The sequence below is a fragment of the Neoarius graeffei genome, chromosome 18 (assembly GCF_027579695.1).
Source record: "Neoarius graeffei isolate fNeoGra1 chromosome 18, fNeoGra1.pri, whole genome shotgun sequence".
NCBI classification, from domain to species: Eukaryota; Metazoa; Chordata; class Actinopteri; order Siluriformes; family Ariidae; genus Neoarius; species Neoarius graeffei.
In genome coordinates, this window is record NC_083586.1 from 46012563 (window position 1) to 46030441 (window position 17879).

Here is a 17879-nt window from a genome sequence, read left to right on the forward strand (position 1 = left end):
TTCTTTAACCATTCTTTGGTAGAACGACTTGTGTGCTTAGGGTCGTTGTCTTGCTGCATGACCCACCTTCTCTTGAGATTCAGTTCATGGACAGATGTCCTGACATTTTCCTTTAGAATTTGCGGGTATAATTCAGAATTCATTGTTCCATCAATGATGGCAAGCCGTCCTGGCCCAGATGCAGCAAAACAGGCCCAAGCCATGATACTACCACCACCCTGTTTCACAGATGGGATAAGGTTCTTATGCTGGAATGCAGTGTTTTCCTTTCTCCAAACATAACACTTCTCATTTAAACCAAAAAGTTCTATTTTGGTCTCATCCATCCACAAAACATTTTTCCAATAGCCTTCTGGCTTGTCCACGTGATCTTTAGCAAACTGCAGATGAGCAGCAATGTTCTTTTTGGAGAGCAGTGGCTTTCTCCTTGCAACCCTGCCATGCACACCATTGTTGTTCAGTGTTCTCCTGATGGTGGACTCATGAACATTAGCCAATGTGAGAGAGGCCTTCAGTTGCTTAGAAGTTACCCTGGGGTCCTTTTGTGATCTCACTGACTATTACACGCCTTGCTCTTGGAGTGATCTTTGTTGGTCAACCTCTCCTGGGGAGGGTGACAATGGTCTTGAATTTCCTTCATTTGTACACAATCTGTCTGACTGTGGCTTGGTGGAGTCCAAACTCTTTAGAGATGGTTTTGTAACCTTTTCCAGCCTGATGAGCATCAACAACGCTTTTTCTGAGGTCCTCAGAAATCTCCTTTGTTCATGCCATGATACACTTCCACAAACGTGTGTTGTGAAGCTCAGACTTTGATTGACAGATCCCTGTTCTTTAAATAAAACAGGGTGCCCACTCACACCTGATTGTCATCCCATTGATTGAAAACACCCGACTCTAATTTCACCTTCAAATTAACTGCTAATCCTAGAGGTTCACATACTTTTGCCACTCACAGATATGTAATATTGGGTCATTTTCCTCAGTAAATAAATGACCAAGTATATTATTTTTGTCTCATTTGTTTAACTGGGTTCTCTTTATCTACTTTTAGGACTTGTGTGAAAATCTGATGTTTTAGATCATAGTTATGCAGAAATATAGAAAATTCTAAAGGGTTCACAAACTTTCAAGCACCACTGTAAACACCCCTGATTTTTTTTTTTTTTACCCCAGCAAAAACTAATTTCTCCTTATTTTGTTTATTGTAGATGGATGAAAGCAATTTGTGGATTAGCTCAGCCATCGTATATTGTATTGTCAACAGATGATTAATTTCCTATCGCGACAGTAGTTCCATCTGTCGTGATTATATTAAATGTGCTCATTCTAGTATCTGGACTTGGATAGCAGATATCATACAATTGTTGAAATTGTGAAGATTTATGTAAGGAGACATTTATTTGACATTTATGGAAGGAGTCTCCAGTGTCAGTGGTTTGTAACAGCTGCTAATGTTTCGGCCACAGGACATTGTTCAGGGCCAAGTAATTTGTGCTTTCTGATTCTTAGTAACATGACAAGTTGCAGGGGTTTTTTTCTGCAAAAGAAGGAGGAAAAAAAAGGCTGCTAGACTAAAGCAATAACATTGGGGAAACAGTAATTGTGTCTGGCAGCATGACACTACCCCGTCACTAAATATTTTCCCATAACAGCATGCATTTTATTCCTTAATTAACGACCTTTTTCTTTTCAAACATAGACTTGAGACACTAACTTTCTAATTCTCATTAATCATTTTGCAAATCTTTTGCAAGATCAGGGGTTTTTTTTTGTCATCAGGATTTACATGAAGCAGTGAGTGTTACAGAACACTTACATAATTTGTATAACTAGAAAATGTATATGCAATAAAACGATGCATCCATTCATACTTGCTGACCAGCAGAACTCTCAACCAAACCTGCAAGGCAAAAAAAATGCGACTATAACCTGTGTATATGCCTTTACTGGACTCAGCTGTGTTCTATGTGGTATAAACTACGCTTAAATATTCTCTTTTCAGCACAGCTGTGTTGTGCCGTGTCGTCATGATGCAGTCAAATTATACCATATAAAGTCTTCACAGCTACACAGAAAATTAGTCACTGAACTTGTGTGTGTCTCCATAAAGCCACTTCTGAGGTGGCATGGCTGCTTCGTTGTTCAGATGCCCGCAGTCTTGTCCACACTTACAGGAGTGGATGAACATGACTGATTTGTCGAAACGCCCTCCTCCAGGGCACTGAAAAGGGACTGAGGCGGTACGAGTGCGCCGTGGCATGCAGCACCGCCCATCAGTGCACGTGCCACAGTAGTTCGACTGGTAAGCTTGGACGCTTTGGCAGCCTGCGTAGGACAGGTGAACAGGCTTTCGTGACTTTTGCATGCGTGTACACTTCTTTCCTTTCTGTAGAGGAAACGGTACAGTACAATAATTGTTGAGGGCACTGTACATGAAAGATTCTCTACGTCTGGAAAATGTGGTGTCTAAAAGCGTGTAATTTTCACACGTGATTTTTTTTTTTTTTTTTTTCTGTAAGGCTGTCAGGATATAACAAATACCTTGGGAACAGCAGCCAGTGGACTGCAGGGTCGTATGTTGCACAGGCGGGTCTCTCTCTCCAGCTTGCATTGAGCATTGTCATTGGTTACTCGAGAGGATATGCCCATTCCACAACTGCTCGAACATGGAGACCAATCAGTTGTCTGGATCACACATCGTGTCTGAACGATGGCCCATTGGTCTGAGCCAGAGAAGGGGTGAAGAAAAAAAAGTATTGTTTAAATATTATATGCAGCATCGAGGATCTGTTTCAAAAGATGAAGAACAAAACGGCAGCTGCCCATGACCAGAGATTTTGATGGGGCAGGATGACATTAATGCATACGGTAATAACATTAAAACAAAATTAACTCACTCAAGAGGCTATCACAATTGAATTTTTAGAATAAGCCTGTACTTTACAGCAGTCGAGAACTGACAACATACAGTGATCCAGCAGTTTGTTTTGGAGTGGTTTTAGATGTACCTTTGTTCAACGTGACAGAATGCAAGGAGCATCATATCAATAACCAGGGTTGCCAGGTTTCAGCAAAATTTCCAGCTCAAATAAATATTTAAACAAACAACCAAACTGAAACTGGCCCAAAAAGTTGTCCATTGAAAGTCAGACACATTTTCTTCTTTTTCTTAGGCTACATCCACATGACAACGGCAACGAGATTTTTTTTTTTTAGCGGGTAAAAAAAAATCGCGTCCACATGGGCAACGGATCAGTAAAATATCAGGTACATATGGCAACGCAACGCTTGCCGAAAACGATGCAATACACATGTCACACCTCTATGTGCGCTGTAAGACGGTCCCATCGGAGACACCAGAACAATAGAAGAAGTAGGACACATGCGCATAAACCCCTTCTTCTACCCGGCGTGAAGCACTCACAGGAACAAACACACAACAACAAGAAGAAGATGGCTGCAACTACGCGAGGAAAAAACGACTCTCTTGTCTGGACCGATGACGAGGTGGAGTTACTCCTGCGAGTGACTCTGAACTATAAAACTTAGCAGCGACTGCAGCACTGAAACTACTACTACTCTGGGGTCCGCCATTGTTGCTGTTGTTGTTACGAATGGTGTGCGCGAGAGTACTGCTTGTTCTAGTCATGTGGTTGTGACGTCATCGTAAACAAATCCGTTCTACTCATCCAGACGACTTCGCAACGGCGCCGTTGCCAGATTTTTCCACTCTTGAAACCATTCTCAAAAAATATCGTTTTGGGGCACCCAAAACGCCGGTGCCGTGTGGACGCCAGGCCGAAACGATGATAAATTTTATCGGATTCACCTGAATCCGTTGCCGTGTGGACAGGGCCTTAGCCTTTGTATAGAAAACGCACTTATGCTCATGTTCACATTTCACACCTATGGCCAATGTAGAGTAGTCAGTTAATTAATCCACAGGTCTTTGGACTGTGGGAGAAAACCAGAACACCTGGAGGAAACCCACGCAGGCATGGGGAGAGCATGCAGACTCCGCACAGAAAGACCCCAGTTGACCAGCAGGTCCGAAACCAGAACCTGCTTGCTGTGAAACAGTGCTAACTACCATACTGCCTATTTAACCATTTAAAATATGATTCTGTACAGCTTACATATTCTCCTCGTACCTGAGTCTGTTTCATTTCACAGTTCAAAGACGTGTATTAGGTCAATAGGCTACTCTAAATTACCCATAGGTGTGAATGTGACATTGAATGGCTGTTCATCTCTGCGATAGACTGGGGACCAGTCCAGGGTGTGTACTCCGCTTCTCATCGGAAGTCAGCCGAGACTGGCTCTAGCTTCCCGTGCGACCCTGATGGAAAAGCGGTACAGATAATGGATGGATGGCTAGTTCAATTTGGCATCCAATCCATGACTCTCTATCCTCTGGAGTGAACCTGGAGCAGCGTGATTCCTGTCGCGCTTGTTGCCGTTCCCATTTCCGACCACCCTACTATTGTACAATATCAAGAAAGGTGAACAAATCTCTTTTATCATTTGACTTGTATCGATGAAATAGTAACACTTCAATCGTTAACTCAAAAAAGATCATTCTTAGGCCTTTGAGACTATTATTGACCTTGACATTAATAAGACCTGCCATCAGTAGATGATAGACAAGCTTGCAACAGCCTACATATCTACTGCACACCAGCATTAAACTTCAAAAAAATAATAATAATAAAAATATTCCCTGTGATCATAGTAATGTTGAAATGGTGTCGAAAAATGTATTTATTAGTGTTAATAAGCCATCTAGATTTTGGATAGAGTCCTGAAGTTTGTAATTCATCTTTTTGAAAAAGATGGACCTGGATCAGAAAAAGAAGAAAAAACAATATCTTTAAGCTTGATGAACTAGCCCAGTATTGGATGTTCACGGATGGCTGTGGTCAGTTGGTGCTCAATGGGTTGGCAAAAGAAAGAAAAAAACCAAACCTTCCTCAATTGTTCTTTGGAAACGTGATGATCGTAGCTTTCTAAAATCTTCCGAGTTGTCAAACTGAACAGAACATTATTACTTCTGTAAGCAAAGTATTATCGGTGTAAGAGTACAAGGTACAATTGGACAGTTTCGGTCATCCTTCTTGACAATATAATACTATTCATCAGTACAATTACAGAAGGAAAAGCAGTCTATGGTGTTTTCACAGAGTTTAAAGCATTTGGTTGAGCATGAAAGCAGTTATTAGCTTGGGTGTGGTCCACAAAACAGTGCTCTGGTCTACCTGAAAACAGTGGTCTGAGGTTTGCTTCAAGTGAATTCAGGGGTGGTCTGGCCCATGTGTGAAAGTGATCTGATTCCAGCTCTGGGCGTCAAATAACATGAATGCTTCACCCTGTCACTTTACTTTCTGGTTCAAGTTTTATAAAGTTTTATAATGAGAGGCAAAGGAATGTTGCGGTCTAGCTGTGGAAAAGGAATAACTTCTCAGTAGTATGTAGAGCAAAGAAAGCATTTAAATGAATACAAGCCATAAAAAAAACCCGAACGATGTATTGTATATTAGCAGCTTCGACTGAACAGCTTCTGACCGGTGTTGAGCAAAAGTAAAGAAATATTAATTAATTGAAATCATTTTGTCCTGCAGGACAATCCTTGACTTGCGAGTGACGTCAAAGCAAAATAGAAACCCGGATGTCAGCCATGTTGGTGGAGGTACAAATGCGGGGTCAAACGACAGTCCATACAAAGCAAACAGTCACGCCTGCCCAACTCTCTTTGTTTTTCCACTGCTTTAAGCGTTCTTTTAGCGATGCCATATCCTTGCACTGTATATCTTTGTGGTCACAACAGTACTCGTGACCGTGGCACGTTCCGATTTTTTAGAATTCTGTCCATGATTCGGAAAGAGGGCGAGGAAACTCTGAGGCTGAGTACGGAGAGGAGACGAGCATGGCTGAACAACATCGTCAGGGCTGATCTAACAGAGGCTAAAACCAAAACAGCTCGTGTTTGCAGTGATCATTTTATCTCAGGTGAGATTCAAAAGCTTTCTCGATAATATCATGGAAGAATTTTCTTTCGTGTTGCTAGAATTTTGCTATAAAATGAGCGTTCTCTTGTCGTGGTTCACTGAGTCTCATCTCATCTCATTATCTCAAGCCGCTTTATCCTGTTCTGCAGGCAAGCTGGAGCCTATCCCAGCTGACTACGGGCGAAAGGCGGGGTACACCCTGGACAAGTCGCCAGGTCATCACAGGGCTGACACATAGACACAGACAACCATTCACACTCACATTCACACCTACGGTCAATTTAGAGTCACCAGTTAACCTAACCTGCATGTCTTTGGACTGTGGGGGAAACCGGAGCACCCAGAGGAAACCCACGCGGACACGGGGAGAACATGCAAACTCCACACAGAAAGGCCCTCGCCGGCCCCGGGGCTCGAACCCAGGACCTTCTTGCTGTGAGGCGACAGCGCTAACCACTACACCACCATGCCGCCCGGTTCACTGAGTCGTTGTTATAATTTTAACATGCGTATTACCATTTTGCTTCTAGGAGCGCCAGCAAAATTATACGATAGAGTCCATACGAAACAGTCCAGACTGGGCACCCACTCAGAAAATGGGCTGTGTTTTGTCCAAGGTTGGACTTGATTCTTTGGCAGCCAAACCAGATAGAACACGATATCTGGGTACTCGATGGTCGGTAGAAGCGTCTTATCTTCGGAAAAGTCTGACTTTTTAAAATAATATGGGTCAAAACCCACACATATCTATCTTTTCTTTGTATCAAATCTTTGCTCGACCGTTCAAATCGTGGTAATACTGAGAAAATTCAGCACTGTTTACAGACATGGCTGCCATCCTAGTTGCTTTGTATATCCACCATCATGGCGGACACTCATGACATAGCACATTTTGATCACGTGGTTGCAAGTCATCTATAGGAAGTGAGGTATATTCATTCATGCATACATTCGTTCATTTTTATCCTGGTCACAGATAATCTGGAGCTTATCCTGGAAACACTGAACATGAGGAAGGAATACGTCCTGGATGGGACTCCAGTGAATTGCAGGGCACCTTGCACACACACATTCACACACTCAATTAAACCTAGGGGCAATTTAGCATAGTCGATCCATTTACCAGCACGGGAGATGGGAGGAAACTGGCAAACCCAGAGGAAACCCATACAGATGTGGGGACAACATGCAAAATTCAACACACAGACAGTAACCTGAATTCAGGATTGAACCAGAGACCATAGACATACGACAGGGTCGCTGCCCGCTGCTTCCTCTTAAGTGACCTATTGAATTATGTAATCAGTCCAGATTTGAAATTGTACGTGTAAAAATCCCTGAAATGGTTTAATGCGCTCCCCTAAATCAACCCACAATCAATCCTGAGTAGAGACTCTAGTATTTGGACCAAGTATAAAAAGACCCTCATTTCTGTTTTAGCATACGGCTATCTTTTGACCCAATACCATGAATACAGGCGGCACGGTGGTGTAGTGATTACCGCTGTCGCCTCACAGCAAGAAGGTCCGGGTTCGAGCCCCATGGCCGGCGAGGGCCTTTCTGTGCGGAGTTTGCATGTTCTCCCCGTGTCCGCGTGGGTTTCCTCCAGATGCTCCGGTTTCCCCCACAGTCCAAAGACATGCAGGTTAGGTTAACTGGTGACTCTAAATTGACCGTAGGTGTGAATGTGAGTGTGAATGGTTGTCTGTGTCTATGTGTCAGCCCTGTGATGACCTGGCGACTTGTCCAGGGTGTACCCCGCCTTTCGCCCGTAGTCAGCTGGGATAGGCTCCAGCTTGCCTGTGACCCTGTAGAACAGGATAAAGCGGCTAGAGATAATGAGATGAGATGAAACCATGAATACATCCCTATTCTACATACAGTGTGCAGGAGATAAACCAATCAGATCAATCTCTTACTTGGTAAGTCTTTATATCCCTGTTCATCTTCCCATCCATTCCTCCTCTCCCACAACTCGTTCCCCAGCATGTTCTCGTTCTTGTGTAGGGGACCATTAGGCTGCTGGTTTGTTTTCCATGGGGGCATCAGTGGTGCTATTGCCCCTTTGTGGCAGTCCACACTAAAGCAGCACTGGCCGGGCACCCGCACCAGCCGCGGGTAAGGGCAGGAGGGTGATGATAGGGGCATGCTCGTGGTACAGAGAGGACCACAACCCACCGCTCCATCGATGCAGGTACACTGGTGTTTACAGCCCACATGGAAACTCTCGCCATTCTGGTACATTCGACCATTGTACTCACAGCTGCGGCCTTCCAGTTTGGCTAAATAGAAAAATTAAGATGGATGAAGACTTGGTTATGGATGGAAGCAGAAAATAACATGGAATCACAACTATTGTTGGACATTATCAGCACTGTTGAATGTTCCACTCTGTTTGATCAGAAGGTGTTGAATAATGTTCTGTAACATCACAGCTTGGACAGTATTTCCAGCTGCAAGCTTTATATTAATATTTATACTATATTAATTGTTCTAATAAGTTATAATTTCTAGTGTAATCTCAAACACAAGGACTTATATGGCAGACACTCTGAATACACAGATTAAATGTGTATAATTAAGTTATTCCACAAAATCGAGTCGTACATGCTGACAAGGTGCACAGCACCAAGTTGGCTATAAGCCATGTATGACGAGATTGAGTCGAATAACTGTTTTATTCTATCCACATTCACTGGACTTTGAGAAACGAAGCATTTTTATTTTTTGCAAATTCGATAAATAAAAACTTCATGCAGTGGCACGGTGGTGTAGTGGTTAGCGCTGTCGCCTCACAGCAAGAAGGTCCGGGTTCGAGCCCCGTGGCCGGTGAGGGCCTTTCTGTGTGGAGTTTGCATGTTCTCCCCGTGTCCGCGTGGGTTTCCTCCGGGTGCTCCGGTTTCCCCCACAGTCCAAAGACATGCAGGTTAGGTTAACTGGTGACTCTAAATTGACCGTAGGTGTGAATGTGAGTGTGAATGGTTGTCTGTGTCTATGTGTCAGCCCTGTGATGACCTGGCGACTTGTCCAGGGTGTACCCCGCCTTTCGCCCGTAGTCAGCTGGGATAGGCTCCAGCTTGCCTGTGACCCTGTAGAACAGGATAAAGCGGCTAGAGATAATGAGATGAGATGAGATGAGATGAGATGAGAACAACTTCATGCAAAATATCCGACCAAATAATTTCCGCTTAGAATGTAAACAAACCGGTGAAATGACAGGAGCAGTTTGTGACAAATGCTATAATATATTTATGACCATATTCTTTTAGCTATTTCTCATCTCATTATCTCTAGCCGCTTTATCCTGTTCTACAGGGTCGCAGGCAAGCTGGAGCCTATCCCAGCTGACTACGGGCGAAAGGCGGGGTACACCCTGGACAAGTCGCCAGGTCATCACAGGGCTGACACATAGACACAGACAACCATTCACACTCACATTCACACCTACGGTCAATTTAGAGTCACCAGTTAACCTAACCTGCATGTCTTTGGACTGTGGGGGAAACCGGAGCACCCGGAGGAAACCCACGCGGACACGAGGAGAACATGCAAACTCCGCACAGAAAGGCCGTCGCCGGCCACGGGGCTTGAACCCGGACCTTCTTGCTGTGAGGCGACAGCGCTAACCACTACACCACCGTGCCGCCCCTTAGCTATTTCTGTTTCTTTTAAATACTTGATAGCAATTTTGGGGTTTTGTTTTCGAGTAGAGTTTTTATTTCGACTTCGGTTGGTTCAGCAACGCACTGCCATTTTTGGTTTTCTCTACTCACGGTATATGAGCTGATATCCTACAAGTAGAGTAGCCATTCAAAGCGTACGATTGCTCATATCCAGTGAATGTGAACATAATAATCATTGATATGGTGGAACTGTTTTGGAGGAATCATCTATTTAGCATTTTGGGACAGGAGGGCTTTGTGGTTTCTCGGTAAAATGACAAGCTGTAAGTTTTTGTCCTATTAACTTCAAAGGAGAGAAAGGAGGGCAGGTGAAGGAGCAACAGTTTATAGCCATCATATAAGTTAATACAGGAACCAACACATTTTGCGGATAAAACAACATTAAACGTAATTAATGAATAAGTATCACGTGTTGTTCTTGAATCAATAAAAATGCAGTACAGTAATTGGCAAATTGCTGTGGTCGAAGAGGAATAAAACACTTCAGGACAGGCTGTTATTGGAAAATAATCAACTTTGGAGTTGTAATAGTAACACGACTTCAAGTCAGGCTGCATCACACGACCCTGTCATTGATTATTTTTCTATAAAAGTATTCCCCTTAGCTTGCATCACCCGGCAACTTTCTGTTTGCACTGTGGAGTGAAAACATTTAAGAGACTCCCTCTGTTTATGCAAAGGCAACACTGCACTTAAGATATCAACATGTCTTTCAGATGCCCAACTCTTTCAAGCTTGTGAGGATAAGAAGCTATTTAAGACTTGACACCATCGAGCCACCAAAGCAAGGTCTTGAAGGACAAGAAATATGGTCTGATGATGATAAACATTTGTTTTGTACAACTATAAAAGCTCACTTTTCTCACACATACAAAGATGCACATGTGTTTCTGATGATGCTGGAAAATAGCTATTTCTACCTTCTATACAACAAGCAATTCCATATTCTGAAATGTTCATGATTTTTTTCCCCCCAAGGTCCAGATGACAACATTTGGCTCCGTCTTTCCCTCAACATCAGGCAAACATGGTCACAAGCACTATATCACAACTGGAATGATAAAAACAAGCCGAAAACAGGGGTCAGGGGTTACTAAAAGGTCAAATGTCATGGGAAAGCTAGGCAAAGGTGACAAGAGATGGAGAGAGAGAGAGATATAATATCTGCTCTGCGATCAAAAGATGCCTATTCATAGCGTAGACTGGCATCACCAACTTGTCCAGAATGCAGTTCCATTTCCGTCCATCTCTGTTGGGACTCGATAAAAAAAGATCATCATCAGCTTCCAAATATCTTCCGTGGACATCTAGCCTCTGTTGCTGTGCTTCTTTTACATTTGGAAGCTCTCCAAATGTTTCTTCAACTATCAGGAAATTAGGACTACAAGGTTACCATAACAGGAATAAAACATATGCAATTTCATTGGTGTGTGTATTTATGATGGGCCGTGGGTACGCAGATAAAAATAATACTAGTTGTAATTTGTCCTAGTGTAACCTGGTCAAAACATGCCTGACCAAAGCACATAAAAATATCCCAGCTCTAAAAAAAGTTTCCGAGCATCATGCTTTCCCAGTTACTACAACAGACACAAACAAATGTTCACACTTTTACTTTACTCACCTCGACATATTCCCGTTCCCAACAACACTTCATTGCCGTAGTTACATTCCAAACCCTTATGGTAGTCACAGGGCTTGTGAGTATTGCAGTCCTGGTTGAGTTGGGCAGCACAAACTTTACAGCACCCACAACCATCAAACACCAGACTCACACCAGCACGGCACATTGGGGGCACGGCAGGGCATTCACACACAGCTGGGCAGCTGGCATCAACCTGGGATTTGGGATCAAATCACCGATGAATTGTGGATTGATAACTTGGTGATAAGGTGAAAATTGAGAACGGAAGAAGAAAACCTTAATTATATGATTAAATATCAAAGCATTTAGAAAGATCTAGATTCCTGTGACTTAATCTGCAGCTCTCACAAGCACCAAGTCCACGTCTTCAATAGTGCAGAGCTTTCAACGAGTCGAGGTGTTCTGGAAACTTGAAGGGGACCAAATAGTCTAGCAAAACCTTCTAGATGACTAGACTGGAAACTTCATCTAGCCCTTTTAGATGATACTTTTAACTATTGTCAACCAAGAACAGCAATAATAATCACTTGCACTTTAGTTGTGCATGATTGCATTGGATAAAAGACAGGCTTCGGATTCCTCTGTCCTTCTACATGCAAAGTGAATACTCGACAAGATATGTGACTTCTGTTAAACATAAATACAAGGTGTGAGAAGATAATGCATTTAAAAACGGCTATAGTTCTGGTAATTCATACAACTTTTATTTGTTTTTATTTGCATGCTTTAAATTATTGGACGGAAAACCTACCATGTAAGCTGATGCAAATGTTAAAAGAGCCACATAGGTCAGTTTCCTCATTATTGCAAACTCAAGTTCCCACAATGACAGCAGCAATCATCCAAATATGAAACGTTGCGCCAAGAGGGTCTATTAAGTCTATAAATAGCCAAAGAATTCAAGACAAACACTTTCAAAAAGAAAAACGCCAGAAATTAAGTAATCAAAACAAAATAAACCCCAAGTGTCCTGGTATTCCTTTGAATTTGTCCGGATAACTCTCAGAACATCTGTGTGTTATAGCTCAGACTATATTTATGCCAACCTCGCGTGGCCTGCTCAAACTCCGCCTATCTCCATATACCCGGCCAATTATGTTCGGGCTTCGGGCCAGTGCATTCCGAAGGGGTGGGGTGTGACTCTGTGAAGCGGTAAGGGGTGTGGCCAGGCATGAATACAGTCATTCATAAAATCATAATTAGTCTGCGCTTTGAGCAGACCACGCAGAGCAGTGTTTATTTTCCTGGACTGTATTAAAATATTACCCCGGCTTTTAAGTGCCTTTTCTGGTGCATTCCTACTCAGCAGTCACCCAACATAAATATACTCAGCTGCCCCTGTGTGTGTGTGTGTGTGTGTGTGGGGAGGGGGGGAATATTATTATTATTATTATTATTATTCTTTCTGAGACTTTTGGAAACAGAGAGAGAGAGAGAGCTCAGAGCAGGTGCTCCGTGACTGAGCTCTGCTTGTTGTTTTAAAGGGAGGGTGAGCTCCACCCTGGCACTGCTGGCACACTACAGAAAGCTGAGGACCACAGGATGTGTGAGACAGAATACATTCCAAGCACATAGCTGAAGACCTGAAGGGTTTTGCCAAAAAGTGGCTCAGGGATGGTGAATGTTACTGAAAGGAGAGGAAATGAAACTTCTGAAAGGATATGAAAGAAGATAGAGGAGTTATAAAGAAAAAGACCGTCCTTCTATTCATCCAGTGTCATCATGGTGATGGTTCATCGTTTTTCCTTTGATGCAGTCCTGTCTGAAAGTATGGCCAATTCTTTTGTTCTTGTTATACGCAGAAGTCATTTGAGTTTGAGATCAAAAGATGATCATGAGACAATAGATCAGAATTTCAGCATTCACCTCCTGATCTTTACATCTAGATGATTTAAACAAATAGACATTCCCAACCCTTGAATACTCCTTGGCCTGCAAATTTTAATGTGTTCCCTGCTTCCAACACATCGGATTCAACTGATACATTAATTAACAATCTTTTGAGTTGAAGTGGGTGTATTAGAGCAGGGAAAACACTAAAATGGGCACTGAGGGTACTTTAGGATCAGGATTGGGAACCTGTGACTTTGGAGGAAAACCACCCAATTTCTTAAGCTGAGCAAAAGTATTGGAACAGACACCGTTAACGTAAATAACACTTATTGTTCTATCTACATTTACTGGCTATGAGCAATTGTGTGCTCTGATTGGCTACTCTACTACTCAGCTATCAGCTCATATACTGTGAATAGAGAAAAACAAAACAGCAGAGTGTGTTACTGAACCAACCGAGGACGAAATAAAAACTCTACTTGAAAACAACCCCCCCCCAAAAAAAAATACAAAAAAAGCAACAAAACATGGAATGAAAGTATTTGATGGTGAGAACGTATCTTTTTTTATTTTTCAAGAATTATTATTATAGCATTTTTCACAAATTGCTCCTGTTCGCCAGTTTGTTTACATTCCAAGCAGAAATAATTTTGCCGGATGCTTTGTATAAAGTCTTTATTTAACGAATTTGCAAAAAATAAAAATGCTCTATTTTTCAAAATCCAGTGAATGTGGATAGAATAAAATAATTATTTCAGTCAATCTTGTCGTACATGGCTTATAGCCAACTCGGTGCTATGTGCCTCATTAGCTATCAGCTCACGTACGACTCGATTTCTTGGAATAACTGTTAAATATTTGATTGCATATCCACTGCTTGCAATAACTGCATCAATCCAGTGACCTACTGACTTCACCAAACTGTTGCATTCTTCTTTTCTGATACTTTTCCAGGCTTGCACCAGCTTCTGTCAGTTGTTGTTTGCTTTGGGGGTTTCTCCCTTCAGTCTCCTCTTCAGGACATGAAATACTGCTCATTTGGGTTAGGGTCTGGTGATTGACTTGGCCAGTCTAAAACCTTCCATTTTTTCCCCTTGATAAAGTCCTGTGTTGTGTTAGCAGTATGTTTTGGGTCATTGTCTTGCTGCATGATGAAGTTCCTCCAAATTATATTGGATGCATTTCTCTGTAAATTGACACACAGAATGTTTCTGTAGGCCTCTGAATTCATTCTTCTGCTCCCATCATGAGGTATATCATCAGTAAAGATTAGTGAGCCCGTTCCAGAAGCAATCATGCAAGCTAAAGTCATGGCACGACCTCCACCATGCTTGACTGATGAGGTGGTATGTTTTGGATCATGAGCAGATCCTTTCTTTCTCCACATTTTGGCCTTTCTCTCATGTTGGTAGAGGTTAATCTTGGTTATAGAACTTTTGTGGCTCATCTCTGTATTTCTTTGTGAATTGCAGTCTGACTTTCTGATTCTTTATATGACGAGTGGTTTGCAACTTGTGGTATGGCCTCTGTACTTCTGCTCTCAAAATCTTCTTTGAACATTGGATTATGATACCCTCACCCCTGCCCTGTGGAGGTTGTTTGTGATGTCACTGACTCTTGGGATTTTCTTCACACCACTGTATCACAAATTGTAATGCTACAGTGTACAAAGACATCCTAAACAACTGTGTGCTTCCAACATTGTGGGAACAGTTTTGGGGGAAAACCATATGGGTGTGATGGTCAAGTGTGACCACATAATATATACATGTACACCTGATCTATCTATCTATCTATCTATCTATCTATCTATCTATCTATCTATCTACACAATGAATCATTGAACAAAATCATTGTTGATTTCAGTCTCTCGAACTGTACTTAAAGGATACAGCACCATTCTTCAAAAAAAAAAATCCCTTAATTGTTGTTCTCCTTAGACGGAAGTATCAGGTCTCAGTGCAGATCAATACAAAGTTCTGACTGATCAGCTTTATCGTATGACAAAACATTTCTATCTTCATAGTTGCGGTATTTTCCAGGATGATCATGTCCTCATCCTTCACATGACATGAGGGCTCACTGAATGGTTGATGAACATGAAAATGATATAAATCATAAATCACATGCTATGGCCTTCCCATTCACCAGATATCAACCCAGTCGAAATGGGAGATTTGGGACAAAACTACAGACTATACTACTGCTCCATTTGTCTCCTTTACAGTAAATAAGTGGCCTACTTGTTTTAAGAAGAAGAAGAAGCCTTTATTTGGTCACATGCACACTCAAGCACAGCAAAATTCCTCCTCTGTATTTAACTCATCGAGATGCCGTGAACACATGCATGCACACACAAGTGAGCAATGAGCACACATGCATACCCAGAGCAGTGGGCAGCTATGCTACAGCATCTGGGGAGCAGTTGGAGGTTAGGTGCCTTGCTCAAGGGCACTTCAGCCATGATACAGAGGGAGGGGAAAGTGCTGCTTATTCACTCATCTCCCCTCACATTTTTCCTGCTGGTCCCAGGAATCAAACTGATGACCCTTTGGGCCCAAGGCTGCTTTGCTAACCTTCAGGCCATAGCTGCCCCTGTTTTTCATTACTACATGACTCTACATCCTTTCATTTTCACACTATAATTCTATAACTTGTAAATTCCTCTTTCATTTCTCTTTCCTTCCATCACTTATGATTAACAACGACTCCCACCTCTCAGATTTGAAGACTCTGCCACCAAACTCCCATCAAATATCTTTTCATATGCACAAAATGAATCGACCACAAGATGGCAGCAGAGAACTATATGACTAGAGATTCACTGGCTAGCACCAAAACTCTTCAGCCAAAACTGATCCTTAAACTTATTATTAAAACATCTTGTTTTTGTACTAGTTCTGGCTTGGGCTGAGTGTTGTTGGAGTCTCATCTCAAAACGAACACTGCTCTATACAGTTCCTTAATTAACCAGTTGTAATTTTCCAGATCTGAACAACATATTGTTAGGATTTTGGATATGTGCATGCTGGCTTGTGTGAAAGCTTCTGTGATTTACACCTTTCTCTGTGTTTCATCACAAATGTATTTGTGCTTCTTTGAAGAGCTTGTGTATGAAAAATCAGCAAGGTTTAGTCTGGAAAGCTCAACCCCAACGGTTTCTGGTCTGGACCCTGGAGCAGGAGTTAATGAGCTTGAAGTTTGCTTGAAAAACTCACATTGACTTGTCCAGTAGAAATAGGGCTAAAGTTTCAGAGTACCCAAAATGGCTCTTACGGTGGTGCCAAATCACAGAATTGGTAGACAATTGAGCTTTTAAATTTTTTTTATTTAAGAAAAGTGGCTTGCTATCTAGGTCTGAAACCAACAACAAACATTACATTACAGGCATTTAGTAATTGCACTCCTATCCAGACCAACTTCCAACATACCTAGAGCAGCCTGGGGAGCAGTTGGGGGTTAGGTGCCTTGTTCAAGGGCACTTCAGCCATTCCTGCTGGTCCAGGGACTTGAACCAGCAACCTTTTGGTCCCAAAGCTGCTTCTCTAACCATTAGGCCATGGCTTCCCCTTTATTGATTACTATTATACCATTATTAATCAAAAATAATAAACTAATTGTACAACTAATATCTAATATAGTAAGATGGATGGTTTTTGTGAGCAAGCAGACTGATGCTAATGGATATAAAGAAAATGAACATACAGTAAAGTTAAAAAAAAAAGTATAACTTGGAGACAGCAAGTACATAGTGCGTTAAAATGAACATTTTTGTGTGACCTTTTGAAATAGGACAGGTTTCACAACTCATAGCCAGCTCTTTCTTCCCTCCCTCTCTCCAGTTTTCAGTAGCACGTGGTGGAGTGATGTGAGCCGAACAGCATCAGAAAGAAAACCTGCAGGGACTTTCCCCCAAGACAAGTCTTGGCAAGAATAATAATCGCCCAGTACGTTTGTACTGAGTTATACTATATAAAATTAAAAGGTAGACTTTAATACTCCCAGCACTTAAATACTAAGTATGGACTTGAATTTTTTTCTTTTTACCTCATGTTGTTTTTCTACACCAACCGACTCCAGTTGTGATTCTCAACCATTTTGTCACTGCCAATTTGGTCGTCTCACAAAATGGCCACCATGATACCAACACAGCCAAAAGCTGTTTCAAGCAGGTTTGCCAACCTGTATGTTTCTGAAAAGTCACGTGATATACCAGAACTGGCTTATATCCAAGATTCTTTATTACTGTCCTTACGCAACCACAAGACAGAAGTCATAGTAGTAAACATTTGCTGATTAAGCTGCTTTAGAATAGTTGAACTTGTTGCTATTTTTATATTTAATCTGCTGCTTCTAAAAATGAACATGAAATACCAGACACAACCACAGTGTTATTCCAAGGACAGAAAATGTCATATTTGTAGAATCAATTTTATTAACTGACATATGGATGACCCAAACTAGCAGGAAACAAAGATCCATAAGACTATAATATGATTTTAGAAGGACAGCAGAAATATTAATACGGCCATTAGTAATAATTAATTATGGAGTCAATATGTGTACAGTGTAAATAAATACCCCCCCCCAGCTCATTCCTGTCTATAGGCTATCACTATTGTTTTGTATAATTGTGATAAAGTACAAATGATCTCAAATCATGAAGATTGTGAAATCTATTTTTTTTTGGTATATTTTTGGCGTTAATCC

General features: G+C 41.8%; 1 protein-coding gene across 2 annotated transcripts; it reads right to left on the reverse strand.

Moving 5' to 3' along the window:
• Positions 1-1108: 1108 nt before the first annotated feature.
• LOC132866244 (CCN family member 1-like) lies at positions 1109-17850 on the reverse strand. Of its 2 annotated transcripts, none has more exons than XM_060898926.1 (5): positions 17217-17850; positions 11316-11529; positions 7928-8290; positions 2545-2726; positions 1109-2389 (listed from the first exon to the last, which is right to left on the reverse strand). In XM_060898926.1, exons 2-5 carry the CDS (start codon positions 11479-11481, stop codon positions 2081-2083), a joined length of 1020 nt encoding a protein of 339 aa, XP_060754909.1. In that variant the 5' UTR covers positions 11482-11529; positions 17217-17850; the 3' UTR covers positions 1109-2080. The 2 variants fall into 2 exon arrangements, with proteins under 2 accessions (XP_060754909.1, XP_060754908.1); XM_060898925.1 differs by lacking the exon at positions 17217-17850 and adding an exon at positions 12088-12425.
• Between the last annotated feature and the right edge of the window lie 29 nt (positions 17851-17879).

Excerpts from the sequence above, each read along its gene's own strand:
- LOC132866244 (XM_060898925.1), bottom strand. The coding sequence starts at position 12,138 with ATGAGGAAACTGACCTATGTGGCTCTTTTAACATTTGCATCAGCTTAC. Across the intron at positions 11,530-12,087 it reads CATTTGCATCAGCTTACATG|GTTGATGCCAGCTGCCCAGC; the intron begins GTAGGTTTTCCG and ends CCCAAATCCCAG. Across the intron at positions 2,390-2,544 it reads CACTGGCTGCTGTTCCCAAG|AAAGGAAAGAAGTGTACACG; the intron begins GTATTTGTTATA and ends TTTCCTCTACAG.